At 36.6% G+C, this 20,535-nt stretch overlaps 1 protein-coding gene across 6 annotated transcripts in view; it reads right to left on the reverse strand.

Annotated features, from left to right (window-relative positions):
* The window catches only part of LOC115924095 (gamma-adducin-like), a 74,835-nt gene that overhangs the window by 23,908 nt on the left and 30,392 nt on the right, over window positions 1-20,535 (reverse strand). For 3 of the 6 annotated variants that reach the window (XM_030985849.1, XM_030985853.1, XM_030985848.1), the window contains exons 3-6: window positions 17,309-17,359; window positions 9,509-9,611; window positions 7,673-7,690; window positions 3,908-4,059 (exon numbers count right to left, since the gene is read on the reverse strand). In XM_030985849.1, the coding sequence (XP_030841709.1) occupies window positions 3,908-4,059; window positions 7,673-7,690; window positions 9,509-9,611; window positions 17,309-17,359 (324 nt within the window). The remainder of the gene's footprint in view (window positions 1-3,907; window positions 4,060-7,672; window positions 7,691-9,508; window positions 9,612-17,308; window positions 17,360-20,535) is intronic. The other 3 variants (XM_030985850.1, XM_030985852.1, XM_030985851.1) reach the window with 3 other exon arrangements.

Genomic DNA, 20,535 nt, shown 5'->3' on the forward strand with positions numbered 1-20,535 from the left:
GACTGCTTGCAACCACATGCAACACCACAATAGGCTAAGGTAGATAGGCTGCTTGCAAACACTCTTTCTTCTACCACACATAAGACAACAGGCCCAGATAGACAGACTGTTTGCAACTACTCCTTTATTCTACCACACCGAAAGACCACACAATCCCAGGTAGACAGACTGCTGTTCTCTGACCTTGACATTCATAATCTGTGATTCATCCACCTATTTATCTCCCTCTTGTGATCATATCCATGACAGGTTCTCCTCACCTTTGCCTCCCAAGAACAGGTGTGGCAAGGATCTAGTCTGGCAATGTAAACTTTAAACATGCATAGATCTTCTTCCCAGGTCAACTTGTTATTTTTCTTGATCTACATGTACATGTATGTGTGAACTTGATTGATGAAGCTAACATGCAAAACATGAAACAGGATGAGCAAATGTTTATCCTCTGTGATTTTGATTGTCACTGTTAGGTGAAGTGGTGTGGGAGCTCTGGTTATGGTACAGTGAAGGATGGTGGTGGTGGTGGTGATCGAGGTGATAATGTTGTTGTTGTTGTTGTCAGTGTTGGTGGTGGTGGTGGAAATGGGGGAGGTTGGGATGGTGGTAATGGTGGCAGTTGTGGAGGGGGTGTGGTGGTGGTGGTGGAGGTGGTGGTGGTGAAACTAGTGGTAGAGGAACTGGTGTTACTGGTAAAAGTGTTGGCGTGTTGCTATGCTTTTGGTACTAGTACAAGAGAGGGTGGTGATAATGATAGTGTTTGTTTTGCTGACAATACATCGGTAAAGATGAAAGGGATGAACATCAATGATGGTAATCATAAAATTATTGGAAAAGGAGAAGACATGGTGGTGGTGAAAATGGGTAGAGTGTGATAATGATAGTGGTGGTGGGGCCTGGGGGTAGTGGTGAATATAATAATCATAATAACATTTTAATAACAGTTTTGATACCCCCTCCCCCAATAACGTCCTTATGGTAGAAATTCAATCATGAACTTGCCAAATCTTTCTCAGACCACTCACCACACCGATCTCGCCCTCACCAGCCGAATCTGACCCCTTGGAAACCTGATACCGGTGGTCTGATTATGGGCAGACTACACACCGGTATAAATGACCCATTGACAGCAGGAGGGCGTGTTACCTCACCATGAAGTCTGATGTGGTTTCTCATGTCATGCCGCAGTGCAATTATCACTATGTGACAGCAGGCTTATGACTCTGATTACCGATCTATGATATTGCCCAACTAGCTTTACAAGTAATCATAAGGGTGCAGCAAGCTGTAATAGAGAGAAGGGGGGGGGGGGTGTGTTTGGGAGTAGACATGTCAATGCACCCATACCCCCAAACATGGAATAAGGCCAACCAAATAATTCAACTTCATGTTTACCTACACCAACATTATACATAATTCTATTAAAAAGGAGGGGGCTGTTTCATCAAACTTGTAATGTCAAATTTATCATTTCATGGACACCCTGGCTAACCCCTTTTTAAAGTGATAACTACATGTAAATACTGTATATACACCTAAGAAATACAGTAACACACATGTGTGCAACTAAGCTTTGCTTTAGTTTAGAAAATGCAAACTTAGCGAAAAGTAGCACTGTGAATTGAATACTGCCCATATTTTCATTGCCGTTATAATAATCTGTATCTTATTTCAAGTAGAAATACACTTGGCCTAGAGGAAGCCTACCCTTTAACCCATCCTGACACCACATGCATGTCTTTATGTATGTACATTCTTTACCCCGATATCCCTTCCAGTGGAAAATCATTCTGAGTAAATGCACCTGCTAGCCTTTCATGTCTATACATCCTTGACAATGGACCAACAATCGTCAAACACTTCAAAAACGTGTGTAATCAGCTATAGCATCCTTGTATGCCCTCTCAGCCGTTATTATCCTACTGTCTGGTATCAAAAGCAAGACAAAATTGAAAGCACAGCGAACCTCTCTCTACAAAGTTTACTGCAAAGGGTGTATAGCTACCTCTTTATCAATTGATCCTTTTACAAGTTTTAGAAGGGAGAGGCCGATTTGACATTCACAGTCCAGCAAGCAACCTTTGTGAACCAATTTTTTTCTCCACTGACTGTCAACTTCTATTGTGTTTGGCTTAGATTCGAATGATGGAACATCACACTCAAATATTGTCAATCAGGCCTATAAGATTTGCACCATTTAGTGGTCAAACCTTAGAGAGAGAATTAGACCAGACTAACCAAACCGTAAAGTGAAGATTTGGGTTATTAGTGTCGGTGAAGCCATACAAATGTTTGACAAATTGCAGAACAGATAGTAGTGACCACAATACAAGTGTAGTTGCATGCTGTTTGGGAGAATCTTCCTTTGCTTAATTGGTAGATCTTTATTTGAGAAGTATCTGAATTCTGGGAATGCATTTATGGTTTGCAATCGTTAAGTGCCTGGTTCTGATGTCATATAAGAACCAACAAGTACATGTAGGTACATAGCCTCAAAGTAAATATTTGCAAAGCCCACTGCATTTATTAATGAAGTATTCATGAAGCAGCCTATAGATAGTTTATAATAGGCTGATACTCAACTCAGAAACATCCCCAAGAACATCAAGGAAAGGTACATGAGAAAGTCAGACATACACAAGTGTCCTATAGTAATAGCCTATCTGATAAAAAGAGAAACCTCAACGAAGTTCCGATATCAAGTCACTTAACAAGATTTCAGATAACCTGATAACCACGACACATAGCAGAGGGTCGTGGCACGATCACGTATTCCGAGATCCTTCTTGACGTTGCCATCGAGCCGTGGAATGCCGGCCATGTCAATGAGTTCTTGAAATTTGGCTGACCTCGTAACAAGGCTCCGATAATATCACATAAATTTACATTTAATCCTATTACCCAACTGACCTAACATGTAGGAAATGTCAACAGATATTTCTTGGAAAAGATTTGCACTACTGAATATAAACTCCCTAAATGTCAAACAAATGACACAATATGAACTTGGCTCTCTAATTCACTGTAATTACAATTAATTTCCTGTGGACAAACATCAAAGATTTTAATAGAACTAAACAATCTACCGTACTCAGTTTCCTTTAACGGTGTGTGTACCATGAAATATACATGTCTACCACTTATTAAAATCAACGTTAGAGTAGATCAATGAGGTTGAATATATAATCTTTGTGTAAGTGCCCTTTGTTCAGGTTATGACAAAGGCTTTTAGATATCAAAAGTTTAATTACATCGAGCCTTTTAGAAATCAATAGTCACTTAACCTGTAATGGATATTTGCTTGTGCATTGGATATTGCTGCTATGAATTGAGGTCCATGTAGCGTGTTTGTAATGAGTGCCCAGTGCCCATAATGAATAACGAATAGCAATATGACTAAGTATAAAGTCATTGCTAATGCACAACACAGGTTACCCGACCTTATACAAGGTTTTGAATTGTGTTGTAGGAAGAAAAAAAATCATCCTCGCAAACAATTTTTGTTTGTTTTTTGTTTAATGCATGAAATCAGTACCGCTATCTGATGTTCCAAGTATGCAAGCATTTTCCGAGAAATAGAATATGATTGAATTGAATCAATGTATTTATTGTCCATATCAAAATTCGATTCTCACTGATAAAATTCAGTTTACAGATAACGCATTTTTTACAAGGAAAAATAAACTTAATTTCCTTCTGGCTCCAAACAGATGAAAAATTAAGTTGACTTGATACTGGGATGTGGTTGTATATGAGACTGCTTTGAAAAAGAACACTGAATGTATACAATTTTTTCCACAGCAATAGAAGTCATTATGATTCGTTTAGAGCCAGAAGGGCATTATCTCTGTGTTACAGTCCACAACTTCATGTCCTTCTGGCCCCAAACAAATGAAACATGAAGTTGACTTACCGAGATGTGGTTGTATATGAGATGGGTCCAGCCATGGAGGTCTACAAGACGATAGAGGGAGGCAAGCTTGCAGCGAAGAGCCTTCTCTCCCTTTGTGTAGTTGTGAGAGTCAGAACCTCGGATGTCTGCTACTGGTATAACACAACTCGAACCTAACGTAATAAATGGACAGAAAAAGATGTCAATGAATGAGGAGAACTGAATGTTATTGGTCACACAGAATTTTTAGGGATAACAAGGTTCAAAATGCATTTGACCCAATACACTACAACTTGTAAGCAATACCGTTCAATGTGTACTGTTTGTCCTAAATCCATTTATTTCATCAGGAAATGATGCTGTAAATCTCTTTAAGTAATACCACTGACTTATGATGATGAAACTAGTGAGAATCATTTGCCAATAGTCGTGGCAAAGGATTTTAATATTTGAATAAATAATTAAATTAATGATAAAATAAATGATTAATATCATACAGGACACATCTAATGGAATTACCCATTGACAAAGGTAAATGTAGATGGTGGTATTGCACTTACATGCATACTTGTAGGATTGAATCTGTACCTAATATTATGTACCTCACTCACACCGCCAAACCAACTACATGCCGACTCTAAACCGACCGATTCTTAGCTAATCATGGTAATGTTATTGTTTGTTTGGTCTATACTGTCGGCCCGGTGTCGGTCTTGTTGGTGTAGCGAGAGTATTATACGATAAACAGAGCTAAATATTTGTTGTGTTGCCCTTTGTTAGCTCAAATTGTACAAAATAATGAATTCTGAATTTCATATCTGTTACACATATTCTTCACAAGAAAAACATTACTTTTGAAGCTTAATTTGGTTCACTGGTAAAAAAAAATAATCAAAATCAAAGACATCGAGTGAAAATAAATATATATAGATATGACCATAATATAGCTACATAATAAAGTTTTTAACTGTAGCAAATGAGAGCAAGTTAGGCAAAGTCTTATTTTTGTCAAAATTTGTTGAATTAAATTCATAACCAAACAATGGATGCAAAATGATAATACCTAAATTTTATCACAGGCTCACACAATATTATCAAAGGCTCACTGAATGTATAACCCAATGATATAGAAATGATACAACACTATTTAACTCAAACATTCTCAATGGTAAACCAAAAACATTATGTAAAATGTCTAAACAAATCTTAAATAAAATGAATATCATTACTAGACAATCACAATTAATCCATCTATTGAGTTAGAATGGGCACTTCAAATTGCCTGTTGTATTATTGAACACAATATAACAGAGGGAATGCAAAATATATCCATAAAATTAGTAAATGCATGAATAAATTGTATGATTATCAATCGCTGTTTAATAAGCTGAAAATGGGAATGGTTGTAATTAATATGAGGTCATGATGCAAACATAATGTATTACTTTGTGCAAAAGTTAGTATATTAACTTAGAATGAAACTAACAAATTAAAAAACAAACAAGATAAAGAATGTGTTGTTAGCTTTTTAAACTATTTTGATTTAGCAGAGCAAATATGTTTCTTTAGAAAAACATCATTTTACTTCTTTCTCTCTTTTGTCCCTATTTATCCTGTTATGGACAGATGCCAGAATTTTACATCTAAATCATTCAACTATCTATACCACCATTTCAATGGCTTAAGCATGGAGTTTCCATGGCAATGAGAGTCACTACTACAAACAGGTGGCATATGTAATACACATTCCATTATCCTCCTATCAAATTATGACCGTATGTACTTCTTTTGTTAAAACAATAGATATATAATATTATGTGCTTAAATATCCTGCATAAACCTGTTTCACATTGCTGTAAAAGATTTTGGATAGTTTACAGGCAAAAGAATATGATCCTCTACATTACTTGTTTCTTTCTTCTTCTTTTTTAAATTTAATTTTTTTTTTTTTTTTTACCATAGATATTTACATAGGCTTGAATAACAGGCAAACACGTATGAAGTAAGAAGCATGGCATGAATTTTGCTGTTACAAATTATTACACTTAGTTCATTTTAAAAATTACATTTCTTGTATTCAACTACATCTCTACTCAACTACATCTTTTCCTAAATACACAAAGTGCAAAGTGTGTGTTCATAACTATGCGGTTGCCCTTGATATCTAAGAAGGATTTTACAAAATTTCATTTGAAATATGGAAAATCACCTTTAAACCCTATTAGAGATTATTACTTTATGGCGGTGTGGCTTTGCCTGTTAAGTGTCAATGTCAGATTTACCAGTGACTAAGTACTTGAATGACCAAATTAGTTTGAATGAGATTAAGATAAGATAACAGAAAGAGAGAGAAAGAGAGAAAGAGGGAGAAAGAGAGAGAAAGAGATATAGAGAGATAGAGAGAGAGAGAGAGAGAGAGAGAGAGAGAGAGAGAGAGAGAGAGAGAGAAAGAAACTATACTTGATATGTGACTATAGAGAAAATATGGGTATTAACACCTAGTTAAACTAGCAGTAATCCAAAAGGTGTATTTACTTAGTCTCTATATCGGATTAGAACTACAAGATGATAAGAGCTATGACATCATCTGTTGAGAGCCAGAAGGGTGCTAGCTCTGTGTTAAAGCGTATGCATTAAAGCCTTTATGGCTCTCATCAGACATGCTCAAGGACACGATACTAAGTAGGTGGGCATACAGGTCTGAAGGTGGTGTTATTTTGTATGAATCATACCGCTGTTAGTAGGTTAGGGTTGTGACATGGAACATTACAGCATACATTTGTGCGAAGTGCACTTTGCAATAATTAATGTATATATCAATGACTTCTTGATGACTTTAATGACTCTGCACTATTGAATATGCTAATGAATGTGTTAATAACTCGATAATGACTTCTGTAGCACCAGAAAGTTCGGACTGTATGAAACCTTTGCTAATTTTGCAGGTGTTGCAGATATTTCGAAAACTTTCATGCTACATAACTATTAAATTAAACATAAACTGTATTTTGTGATTCGTCACAAACTAATGGCTAATAATTGCAAATCATGGAAAAGAAATTTGAGAGTTTCCAGTTTTACAGAAGTGCTAAATTTGTTTGGGATTCCGTTTACAGTATTTGAAGGCCCACTTGCACCATATTATATTAAAGATAGAAAAATATTCTTTTTAAATATATTGCATCAAGTATTATACTTCCACAATGAATTTGCAGGAAAATATGGACACCAGCAAAGGTATTAAGCATTTATTTTTGTTATTTCATTTCTATTAGACCAACTGCAACTGAATTGTTTATGTATGCACTTTAAAAAGGCTTTTGAAATTCTACAATTTACTTAAGAAGCTTTTCCTTTCATGAACACCAAACGTAAGCAAGAAAACAAAATATAATCTTATTTCAAATAAGACAGTGAAATTTGTAAAAACCCAAATATGAGACAAAACCAACTGATCATTTGAATAAAAATAAAGAGTGGGAATTGATATTGCAACTGAATTAAAATCGCTCTGCTTTAGAAATAAGACTGGAAATTAGAACCCACGATACATTGAATACCAACACCAAGAAAACATACTATTTATAACACAACTACCATTTGACTTTGGTACTTCTTAAAATGTACCCCCAAAAAATATTTTATTTTTTGTCGGAGTGACGAGTAAGGACTTATAGGGTGAAGGGGGGTGATTGGGTAAGCTTTGAAATGAATTAGCGATGATTTTTTAAATTAAAGATGCGGTTTCTTTTCTTTTTTTACAAAAAAATATGAAGTGTACTCCACCTGTTCCGTATCTTCCTGCTGTTGTGAATGGGAAATAGCGATCATGCAAGAGAACAAAGCAAACGATTATTCTTACAGTATACAATACGACAGATTATTGTTACAGTATACAATATGACAGATTTATCTTAACTATAGAGGGAGGGAAACATTGTACAGGGAAGACAGATACATAAGAGTGAGCATCGAACATGCATAAACAGATTGACATACAAATCCATCATTTATATAAATGTACGGATTCGTATGTTCATAAATCAAAGACGACGAATGACAAAACACCACTTCCTTTGTTCCCTGAGTAAAGAGTATCAAATGACACACAATCCACATTTGAGCTCTACATTAATTTTCCATTTTAAAAGAGAGATATCGTTTTGATTATAGAATCAATGTTCATTTTTTGGAATGTATAATGATCAGATAGCGACCTGAGAACTACAAAATAGGCTCTTGCATTTAATTTGGAAGGAAAAAAACCCATTTAGGCCTACTTGCTATAATTTTGCAAGGATAAATAAAATCTATCCAAAATTAGTGATAGAATGAATTCAAAATTCACCATGAATGTGAAATGTTTCAGGCTCCACAGCATGGGTGTTCTCTCAACTTTATACCATTAAATATTGAGATATTGATGAAAGGTATTATTTCAGATTTGTACAAAGAGGAATTTCAGTCTGGGTGAATTATAGTTTTAGAGTCCAGAGAGTACATTGAGTGCCCCCCCCCCCCTCTCTCTCTGTAAATGCAGATCCACTGTCATATATATTTTCAAAATGTGTTGTATCATCCTAAAAACATCATAGTATTCAGTTAAGTTTCTAAATTTCAGAATCGCATACCCCTCTATTAGCACTCAAGCATCACAATTTTCCAAACCATTGTTCTGCGAATGCAACACAGATCATGCAAGACCACATAATCACCGTACAGGTGTCAAAATGTCCTTCTTCGCTCTTATTAGTAAATTGTCAAATCTGAGACCACGAGTTCAGCCAAGGTTCACACATAATAAAGAAACATGAAGAAGCAGACAGAGGCAGAAGAAACGGACTGGAAGGAGCTAATGTGCTGTGGCCATTCTTCCTAGAGGCTGTTTGACTGGCATGCCATTATTGAATAACTAATGCAAATGTGGGTTACTGGGCCAACGTATTCAGTCTAAATACCTGGCTACTTCCCTGAAGTTCTTAAATAATCATGTTACCCCATTTTCATAAATAAACCCAATTCATCATTCTAAATAGCGACCACCGTCGATTCCTGTCGCAGTTAAAAAACTTGCCACTTCAAGAATGAAGGTGGCGGAAAGTTAATTGTTGTTGAGCAAATTTTGTATTATTTACCATCAGTTATCTAAATCTTAAAAGTGTGTTTTCTCGATCTTAATATTATTACATTCAGCATATTTCTATTCTCTTCATGTTAGTATGCAATAACATCAATATATAATTGTTAGTTACATAATGCTTCTCAATATCCTACATAAGGTAAGAACGTAAAATCTTGTCATTGGATAACTTATCCTTGTGCCCCAACTCAACGCTACATTTTATGGTAAAGCTAGTGCCACGCCCTGTGCCATGCCTTGTGCCATGCCTTGTGCCACACCCTATGGGCAAAGCATTTCCCTGCTCACCTCCTTCCAAGGACTACTCCCCTTGACTATCATAACTTGTCCCTTCTCTTTTCATAACTCTACCAAGTACACTATCCCAACTCATAATGCTCCCCGTCTTTTGTGTTGCTTCACTCGACTTGTCCCACGTATGCCCCACCCCAATACCACACCCAAACTCCTCCCCACTCGATACCACACCCCATGGGTCTTACCTCCTCCAAGACTCCTCCCTGAGCTCTGGTTGAAGCGGGACTGAGGCAGCACCAGTTCGGAGATTTGCTGTAGCGCTAGAAGGCTGGCGGGGTGTGGACCGCTCTGTAAAAATAAGATAGAAGAAAAAAAGATGAGAAAGGATGATTATTTTTTTTCCCTCCATGCTTCACCAATCACATTAATATAAAAGTAATCACATACAAAGTACAAATTTCTGTCAATGTAGACAGCCAAATCGTAGGTGAATCCATGTCAAGAAGTGCGAGGTCACCCTGACATAGTACCAGGACACTGTCATCCAATATCTCATAAAAGATGTAAGATCTTGTTTATGAATTATTCAGAATATTCTAGTGACTCATCCGCAAGTACGATGACAATTATTCATGAAGATTACAGCTGGATTCTTAGGCATGAACATTATGTTAAACTTCAATAATACAATACACTTCCAGACTAAATGACATGTAAATCATACCATTATGCAAATTAACCAGATTTAAATGGTGTAATTATCTATAAAAATCTACATGAATGACATTGAAATCTGTTTCAGTTTTCCAACTACACTAATATGTAATGATTTACTCATGTATTGATTACATTAACGTCAACTTTGCAAGGAGCATTAAACTGCTTGTATAATTGTACACCGTATACGTAGCCTTGGTAACCATTTATGCAAATTAAGATCTTGATATTACCTTCATTATTATAATCATGCCTTGAATTACATGTACATCATTGATCAATCCATCATGCCTTAAAACGAAAGCAATCCAGAGTCTATTCAATAGGATTCTCGGTATAAAAAAACAACACAAGCATGCATCGAATAACACACACTGCTCAAGTGGAGTGATTATATTCGCTGCTTTGCCCTCTCACGTACACGCCACACACACATGAACACACACGCCCTTGCGGATTGCCCTCTTGCCAATGGCTGCCGTATATATCTACATAAATAGCTCTCAACGGGTCGAGAGAGAGAGGGAGAGTAATTAACATAGACCCATAATTCGGTTTCCAATTAAAGCGCTCTAGACAAATTTCATTGATTTTAGTAGTGCCTGGATTGGATGCCAAGCTGCAAGCTGCTTTTATATCTCGTTTTCTCTTCTTATATATTCCCCATTCATGCTAGAATGCACGGCTGGTTGCTTCAGACAGATACCCGCGAATCACAGCAGAAAACAAAAGAGGGCTTCGTCCATGTCTAGCTAGGTCAGGCGGAGGTCACATATAGATCAACGGTTATCCATATCTCCAGGCCATAAGAACACAATGGAGATTGAATGATGATGATTCACAGTGCAAGGTGCACCGATTAATGAATGAGATTTTTTTTTTAATGAAAAAGACAGCTATTGTCTGAATCTGAAATGGTGTGAATAGATAGCAGCACCTAAGAATCAAAGAATTTATTTTTATTTTTTGTGCAGGGATTAATGCATGAAAGAGTTCGACTATTCACTCTTTTGAAATCTGTGAGCCATCTGCTCTCTTATCATTATTTTTTTAATGTTTATTTTATTACTAGAGGTTTAAAAAAAAGATCCCTTGATTTTTAAATTTCTATGAATCCAGTTTGGAGCTAACTTGCAGGGTTTACTTGACTTTATTGTAACCTGAACATAATGGCCACAAATTTAGAGGGCCAGCTAAATATAAAGGAAAAATATCAAAGTTATCGTTAGTTTTTGAGGAAGCTAACTTGCATTATTTGCTTCACACTATGGCAAATTGAACACTAGACCCACTCATTTTGTGAAAAGCAAACATATCATCGGAGGAAAGGGCAATTTCCATCTTGGCAAACAGGTAAGTATGTTTAAATATCTGTCAAATTTCTTCATTCCCTTTCCATCAATATGAATGTGTATCCCTCCACCAGTCTCATTAAAAAAAAATATTGTTGGTAAATACTGATATATGCCCAGCTCTCATAACCAGGAGCATGGTAATCCTAGCAATTTGTAATTAAAATGCAGTTGACTTTATGAAAATTAAGGTCTATCCCATGTAGAAAAGAAGTAATTGATGCAAAAATAAAAGTAAAATTGGTCCAAGGCTCCTTGAGTCAACTGTAATTTATTTAGTAATCTTCTTTTGATATCTCTTGAAAGTACAACCATGTAAAATACGCTCTAAAACCAATGTACATGTATCCTATTTACCTCTCCACCCTCCCCCACCCCCCCCCCCCCCCAAAAAAAGAAAAAGATGCAGGTTGCATTACCATAAACAACTGACACAAAGGTTGTCTTCTTGCAATTAATTTAACATTATTTATGGCTGTATATCTCATAAGATATAACTTAATCTCTATCCAAAATATGACAATTTTTTACCCTCAAGAACCATTTCACATGAATTAATGAAAACATATTATTATTATTATAAAGGACAAGGATGCTCCGGAATGCAATACCAGTGTATAACTACTCAGTCGGAGCTGGGAGATTGGCAGATGAGGATATTTTGTAATTGTTTTGGGTTGTGCACTACTATAACAGGTTGTTGGGGATAGCACCATGTACGTGTAAGCATGGTTGTAGGGAGGTGTGAGGCTGGTTGATTTGATTTCAGGGTCCCATCTGCACCGGTGAACCTAGCCACACCTTGCCTTGCTTGGTAGTGGCGGCGCTAAAGGCTGTCTAGGATGGGTTGCAATTAAAGTGGACTGCATCCTCCCACGGAGATGGTGTAGGAGGCAGTAGAAGATGGGGGTATCAAGGTGGACTTGGTTGGGTTGATGAGAGGTGTGGGGTGCTTTATATAGAGGGGGAACAGGGAGAGGAGGAACCCAGCCACACCTTGCCTTGCCTTGTCTTGTCTTATCTTGCTCGGTGGTGGTGGCGCTAAAGGCTGTCTAGGATGGGTTGCAATTAAGTGGACCGCATCCTCCTCCTACGGAGATGGGGAGATGGTGTGGGAGGCGGTGGAAGATGGGGGTACCAGGTGGACTTGGTTGGGTAAATGAGAGGTGTGGGTTGGTTATCGAGGGGGACAGAGAGAGGGGTCGAGTATAAGGTATGAATGGTTTGGTATGATTATTTTGCCATTTTATGGGATTAGGGCCATGCAATTGGCCAGCTTGTTTAGGGTTGAACAATTGGGGAGGGGGGGTACATGGTATGAATTATTTTGTATGATTATTTTGCTATTTCATGGAGTTGGGGCTAATAAGTGGGCTTGTTTTAAAGCTTAACTGAGGTCACATCTAAGTACTCTCTGGATGCAGGAGTGGAAATGCACCCTAATATGACCCCCCCCCCCTGCCCCTCCTTCCCCCAAAAAGAAAGAAACTAAACTCTTGTAACATTTAGAGTGAAGAGGTACATTTTTTTATGGATTCTACCATTCTTATTATAAAATGGATTGATGCATGGGGGTGTTTTGAGAGTAAGCAGGGCAGACAGGATGCAGTATAGATGTTCATGATCCTCCAATTTTGTCTGTTTAGAGAGCCAAAAGTGTGTCACCTCGTACCATCTAATATTGGTGAAACACCCTTCTTGATTTCAACATATGATAGTGGACTCAGATTAATGAGTAAGGTGTTCACCGGGTGAACAAAGGCAGGAGAGATGAGGTATGGCTATGAAGTGAGAGTATCTTGTCATTTGTCTGGGCTGGGGTGAATGAGGGAGTTGCTGAAGGATGAAACAAAACCTGCCGATGAGGAGGAGGAGGAGGAGATGATGTGATGAGGAGGAGGAGATGATGTGATGAGGAGGAGGAGATGATGTGATGAGGAGGAGGAGATGATGTGATGAGGAGGAGGAGATGGGGATGAGACATTGTATGAGGGATGATGATGAGGTGCGAGTATGAGGTCTTCCTCCTGTCGGTATTGATGGAGCTGTGAATGCATGTAAATGGAGGCGTGATGTCACTACATCACATTGACATGAAAGGACAGTATGGCATGTAAGCATTCACTTGGCTTTTTTATTACCCAAGGATTTTTTTAATCATAGTGAAACAGGACTCATACAGTTGTATATATAGAACAGATTGTTAAGCCTAGTTGTCAACTATGTAATTTAGTTGACAACTAGCTTTTAAGCGAGGTCCCATAAAAAGAGAATTAAGTGGGGAAAAAGGAGAGAAAGAAATTGAAAGGGGAAGTGGAAGTTAAACCCTTCCCTAACCCAATGTTTTTTTTTCTTTTAATGCTTACAATGCTTTTTATGAAGTAATCAATCCTCCAACCCCCCCCCCCCCCCCTCGACAGCGAACCCATGCTATGCCAATAATGCAATGGCAGTGGGGAACAGTATTATCCGTTGCCTACAGTATGGATATATATTAGCCAAAGATGAATGTCTGGATACTGCAAGGATATAATAGCTTAGGGTGTCTCGCAATCGTACAAAAAACCAAAGCAAACTGTAACCTTTTATTTCTTTCCACACAAGGGGAAAAAAAGTGGCTCTTACGCACCAGCAAGATCTAATAACAGCATTCAAAGGAGATGAGGGACGGTGAGTGTCATGTACTAGCCCAAGGTTGCAATATCAGTTTTATTTGAAAATGCTACGAGTATTACTTCATTGAGGAAATATGAATTTCATAGTTAATCAACGTCATGAAAGAAACGGGGGTTGCGGGAAGGGGGGCACCGACGGTGACGGGGAGTGGGCGAGTAATGAGTATCTGGGAAGAGGAGAAAATAGTACAGTAATGTTCAGGATGCCAGTAATGAGATGGAGTGGCTATAGATACAAAGAAATACAGACAGTAAGCTGAAAATAAAGTGGGAAAATGGTGACCTACAAAGAAGTTGTAAAATGATTGAGTGTTTTGTTTTGTTTTGTTGTTGCAAATTATTGCATGGAAGTTAGACATGTATGGAAAGTTAGACATGTATGTGACAGTGTAACAAATATTTTTTTTTTTTTGGGGGGGGGGTGTCTCAGTTCTAAGCTCTTCTTGGAATTCTGAATGTAAAAGAGTGGTTTCCATACAACATACTTATGTATTTCATATTTTTGTACTTTGCTTTTTAAGAGATTCCAGAGCTCTTCCTTCCAGAGTTAGATTACTAAAATATCAATGTCGTTAACAGTAAAGTAAAGTATCATCATTGATCAGCAATTCATTCCTTGTCTGCAAATCATTTAAACCAACTGTTTGGCATTCATTCTTTTACATTAAATTGCCTGTTGGCTTCCAATGTGAATAATTAGAGAGAATTCCTGACTTGAATTAAGCTCCAGAGCAATAAAAATGATTAATTTCATCCTGGTGAACTTCCAGACTTGATTGCTTGCACGACCCCTTTCCAGTCGGAGCTGCTATAGAAATCCTGCTTATTATCAGGTTACCCATGAGGTACCCCACATTTATTATTCAGTATGCGCAGGTGTAATGTGTCCAGAATGATTGCCTAGGAGATCCATTGTCTTCCTTTTCAGTGCATGAATGATATTAAGTCATTTCTTTGCTGCCTTAGTATATTACTTGAATTAATTGTCTTGTACATGACTGATATTTAGTCATTTTTGTGCTGCTTTATCAAAGGGTACTTGCGCTATCCCCAAAAAATTCACAATTTGCTTCTGATTTTTACTAATTCAAGATCTATGCTAACCTTGGCCTTATTTTGATCTGGATTTTCTCAGCATTTTAATCTACTTATCAAAACACAATGACAGATTTCCCATCAACTTTCATATGTCATTTGAGCTATTCATGCTAGAGTATTGGAAAGCACGTCCAGCTGACATTTGTTATGACAGTTGTAATGAACCGTCTGAAATGAAACATTCCAATTCTTCACTTCATATTCAATTTCAAATGATTGGCTTATACAATCACACTCAGTGAACCAAGCATTTTGAATAATCCAGAAAAATCAATAACTTGCCCCTTTTAAGAAAAGATATATGTGATATTACATGATTATTCCCCAAAAAGAAAGGACGATTATAAATCTTTAGACTAGCGAGTGAGCATCTGGGTGTGTTCCATCTCAACATAAGGGTTTTATATACAGCCAGCATGCTAAGAAGTGTCTTGAGGCTCTCGCACTTGAAATGCAAAACGGCATGCTGGGATAGCCGATGTCGACCGCGGAGCAGAGAGAGACGGGGAAAAGAAGAGTGGTAATGCCCTCTAGTGATATTTTAAGGCACGATGCGTTTTAGCGGTAGGGAGTCTGCATGCATTAGTAACTCCGGGGGACAGAGGCTTACGGTTACTGTCATAATTGGCTTTCCTTATCAATTGGAGGGTGAGGGTGGGTGGGAGGGCGTTAGGATATTCATTGGAGGGTGTTCAAGAGGGTCGTCCAGGGAAATCTCACGATAATGTATGCACACCGGTACTCACGCGGAACACAAGTCATTCCATGTTCAGGAGTGTGAAATTAATAACAATCCTCGACACTTGTAATTCTCATCATCTCTTCTGCCATCCCATTTCCCTATAATTTCAAGTACTTCATACTGATGAAGCAACAGCCACTTTATATGTCATGAGAAACTCATGCACTGTCAATCTAATTACATTCATAAATTTCCTTGTTCATGATTTTTAACCATTAATATCAATAACTACTATTTTTACTTTCTTTGATCTCAAATTCACACTGAATTACATAATATGAACCGATACAAATAATCTTGACAAGAATATGTGGATTTTCTGAATGTTATCAATGAATTTGAAATAACAAAATGTCAACGTTTCAAAATGTTGTTGCTACTGATATCTTCTAGAGACTGATTTCTGATTTTTTTTTAAATGATTCCTCAAAATAATACTTTCCCTTCAGTAGAAAAAATAATATTACAAGTACATATTGTCCCTTCGAAGCCAGAAGGGCATTAACTCATATTATTTTACGCAGAGTTAATGCCTTTCTGGCTTCAAAAAGATGATATTGTCCGTTGCCAGCCAGAAGGAAATTAGATATTTGTTAAAGTATATGATTTAACACTACTAGTATTCTGGCTCGACTCTTTAAATAGAAAATGATATGTTAATGTCGCAGTTGGTTGCACTTGCCTGCAAACAAATGAAGAAAAAAAGTACTTTGTTTTTCAATTGAGATATTCATGCTTCTGAATAAGAAGTATTTTCATTGCTTTTGTCGTCCAAACTACCCGGAACATTTCCCTACTTCATCCATTGTAATTTGATAATGTAGTGAATGTACAATTGTATTTTACTTTTTACTTGCTTTTACAAACAGTACTAACTGTTTAAGCAGGTTTAAGCAGAGTAAATATTGATAATGAAAATGATTTCTCGCATTAATGAATACAAACAAAAACAAAATCTGCGGGGGTAATCTACAAGCTGCTGCACAAATCAAACGTTAAAATTAATTTCCTGCTTTGATTTTTCCGATTTGCATCAGAAAAATTGTTTTAAAATGGGCAGGTAAAATATGTCAGCCATATGAAGACGTGAACTTGAATGTCTGAATTCTACATTTGATACATCTTTCTTAATCAAATGACACTGTAATTTAATTGTTACTTAAAACATGCCAGAAGAAGAATGCATTTGGCGATCATGCAATAGAATATAATCTATATCAGTTTTTCCCCAATTATCATGCATTTTTATCAAAATACCTTTAGCTGCCCTCTTTGTCATCATTGAGAATTTCAGAGTTTTTCAAAACACATCACCAAAAACTTGAATACGGTAAATGAAAAGGGGTTGAAAAAAAAAAATTATCATCCAGAAACCAATTAATTTGTAAAATAAAACAAAACAATTTTGTTAGTTTTGGGATGCAATTTCTTGAGGTGAAGTGACCATCCAGTGCAACAAACCTGGAAACCCCGACAGATATCGACGTCAGCACGACAGGTTGGGAATATACCCTGTTACAATGAAACAAGGGTGATACATAGATGGAATAAAGGCTCTCCTTAACGAGAGGGGTGTAGAAAATTTCGTCAGCCGAGGTCCAAATGGGCGTCAATGATAAACAAGGGGGCAAACATACATATAGAGAATAAAGGCTCTCCTGAGATGGAAGAGTCAAGAATTATGGACTCTCGTATCAAATGATCGTGCAGTATAACATGTTTTAGTGACCACCTGTCTACAAAGACCACATTTTTGGGTTTCCCTTCAAAACGATTTCTCATTGAAACATGTGCTAAAGGAACCTGTCTACAAAGACCACTTTTTGTGTTTCCCTTGGGTGGTCGCTATAGACAGGTTTGACTGTATTATATCATGACGAACATCAAGAGATAATCTTGTATATCGTCTGCTGAGAGCCAGAAGGGCATGAACTCTCCACAAATTAAGATGAAGAAGCGTCCTTCTGACACCAAGCAGATGGTGTGGTTAAATACTGTATGTATAGTAAATGACTCAAAGTGAAGAGCAAATTTTTCTAAGCCCCCCCCCCCCCCCCCCCCCCATCGATTATCAGAGTGCATAGATATGTGCTTCAAACTATTTTGCAAACCCATGCAACATATTTCACCAGCAATTACAATTATAAATGTAAAAATATTCATGCCTGTAAAGTCATTTTTAACCTCACCAAAATATTGCACCAATAAATATAAGAAAAGTATGTGCTTAACCCTCAAAATTCATCTAAATCCCAAGTTCAACCCCTCTCTTGCATACAGAACCTACAAAATTATAATATGGCCCCCTGTGAATATAAATTAGTGTGAAACCCTAGAATAAGTTGTCAAGTTCAAATGGATTAGTAGTATAATTTTTTTCTTAAATACACTCTATGTCAAAGAACGAATGGAATGAGATGCGATGAATGAAATAAGATGCACAATTATATTGATGGTAATTATGTCATGGCATACATGTATCTTACAGTATGAGATGAACTAATCTATATTTTAATATGAATCATAATTCTAACATGCTTTGATGGATGATATTTGTCCTCAACTTCCAAGGATAAAACATAAGCCACTGAAACCACAACTGATTAACAGGCTATAGTCATTCATTAAATTGGGAAATTAATGGAGTTCTACAATATTTGCTTTTATGACAAGAGCAAATAATTATATTACACTGAGCAAACAGTGAAAAGTGATTATTTCAAACAAATAACCTAATTAAAACAAAAAATAGAGCTAGACTAATAGCACCAGAAATTATGAAAATGAGCTGAAAACAATTACTGTTTCTCGGCTAATGTACATATAAACTGGAATCCATTTACACTTGATGACAGTCTTACTCTAATTCTAAGCTACCTGTTAAAACTACTCATCACTGATAATAAAATTGAAAACATTTAAGACCAAGGATTTAATTGCTCTCCCATTGAGAATCTACTCACAGTTTCTAATCTTGCTCATCTTCATAGGAATGAAAATGAGAAATGGACTAGTTGCTCTAAACTACAGGTAATTGCGAATGGTGATGAAAATAGAGATGAAAACATTTAACTCCTGGCCTAATGAACTCATAACAGCCTTCTTGCTCCGATGATGTTGAAAAAAAATTATAAAATAAAACTTGACACCAACTGAAATTCTCATGGCATACACATAAAATCCTTCTAGTGCTAAAGAAAATGGCAGTAAAAATTGAGTAAAACACCTTGTATAATGTACATCGACTACAAATTAAAGATGGCGGCCAGGTAGGTTGATGTGAATGAGAATGTGATGACAGATGAATGAAGTGGAACACCAGAACAATGGATGAAAATTGATTTCATACGCATGGCACGGTGGGTGGAAACTAAAAAATGAGCCTATGTGCACATGATGATGATTGTCAAAAAATCACCCTAACAATGCTTTTTGTGAGGAATCCATGGGGCAGAAAACATGAATGCCCCTCCCTTACCTGAAATAATAGGCTCTCAACATTGAATCATTTCCACTACCGGTATTCATCTCTCACATGAAAGCTTCGTTCATACATGATGTAAAAAAATGACTTAAATAAAAATAAATATATTAAATGACATAAACACAGTATGCTTCAATTTGTTTAAACCTAAAAAATAATGTCAAGTATAAATGAGAACATATCTCCTTTGTTGAACATTGCTTTCTTGCCCCCACCCCCATTTAAAATTTCAATTTGCACTTCAAAAAGTTAATTTCACTGAATAAAGAAAAGAAAATTGGGTTTACCAAGTCATGTATGAATGAAACTTTCATCCCAATTCTTTCACATTGACATCTCATACATATTGACGTTTCATTCATTTGCATTGCATCACACATAACAGTTTTCAGCAAGAAATCACTATTTACACCAAATCTTCAATCAACCAAGATGCATTAAACATGAAAGCATTCATGTACACACAGTTTTCACTACTTAATGATGCTACTTTAGACAACCTGCCATCACATTTATTCACCAATACATGTATGTTCATGCATGCATTTTCAACCTAGGGTTGGACCATTTCTCACAAAACTGTAAATTTAGCAAACATCATTACTGATTTTGTCTTTTATATATCAAAGGATATTTTTTAACTGAACAAGGGAGAAGGGAATAGGGGTAAATTTGAAGAGGACAAACAACTTGATAAATTTTTTTCAACTAAATATTGGCAAAGTGTAACACGGGAATAGCCAATAGCAAATTAATAAGTTTTGGTTTAAAAAATAAAAGCAAATCACAGATGGGGAGGAGAAACCCTATTTTTTTGCAAGTTGTTTGGCAAGTACCAAAGTCATACTTGATTTAATATTTAAAAAAGAGGCACATCATAAATGAGAAGGGGTATTTTTCTTTTGAATATGCATTTCAAATATGCTGTAATTACCGTGTGTAAAATGCAAAGTAACATTTGTTTCGGCCAAAAGAAGTATATCATAGCATCAACTCTCATACTTTAACACAGAGCTAATGCACTTCTGGCTCTAAGCGGGTGATTTGTTTTGGTTAAATATAAGCAAGTTATAAAGGGGGCAAGGAACCTTTTTTTCTTCTTTTCAATCATTCTGATTTCATATGTGGTACTGTCGTGGTATACTGTCGCATATCTTACAAGTTACAATTGCAGAGAAGTAGTCTCACCCAGATTACTTGGCCT

Source organism: Strongylocentrotus purpuratus, unplaced genomic scaffold, assembly GCF_000002235.5.
Source record: "Strongylocentrotus purpuratus isolate Spur 01 unplaced genomic scaffold, Spur_5.0 spur5_scaffold_15, whole genome shotgun sequence".
NCBI classification, from domain to species: Eukaryota; Metazoa; Echinodermata; class Echinoidea; order Camarodonta; family Strongylocentrotidae; genus Strongylocentrotus; species Strongylocentrotus purpuratus.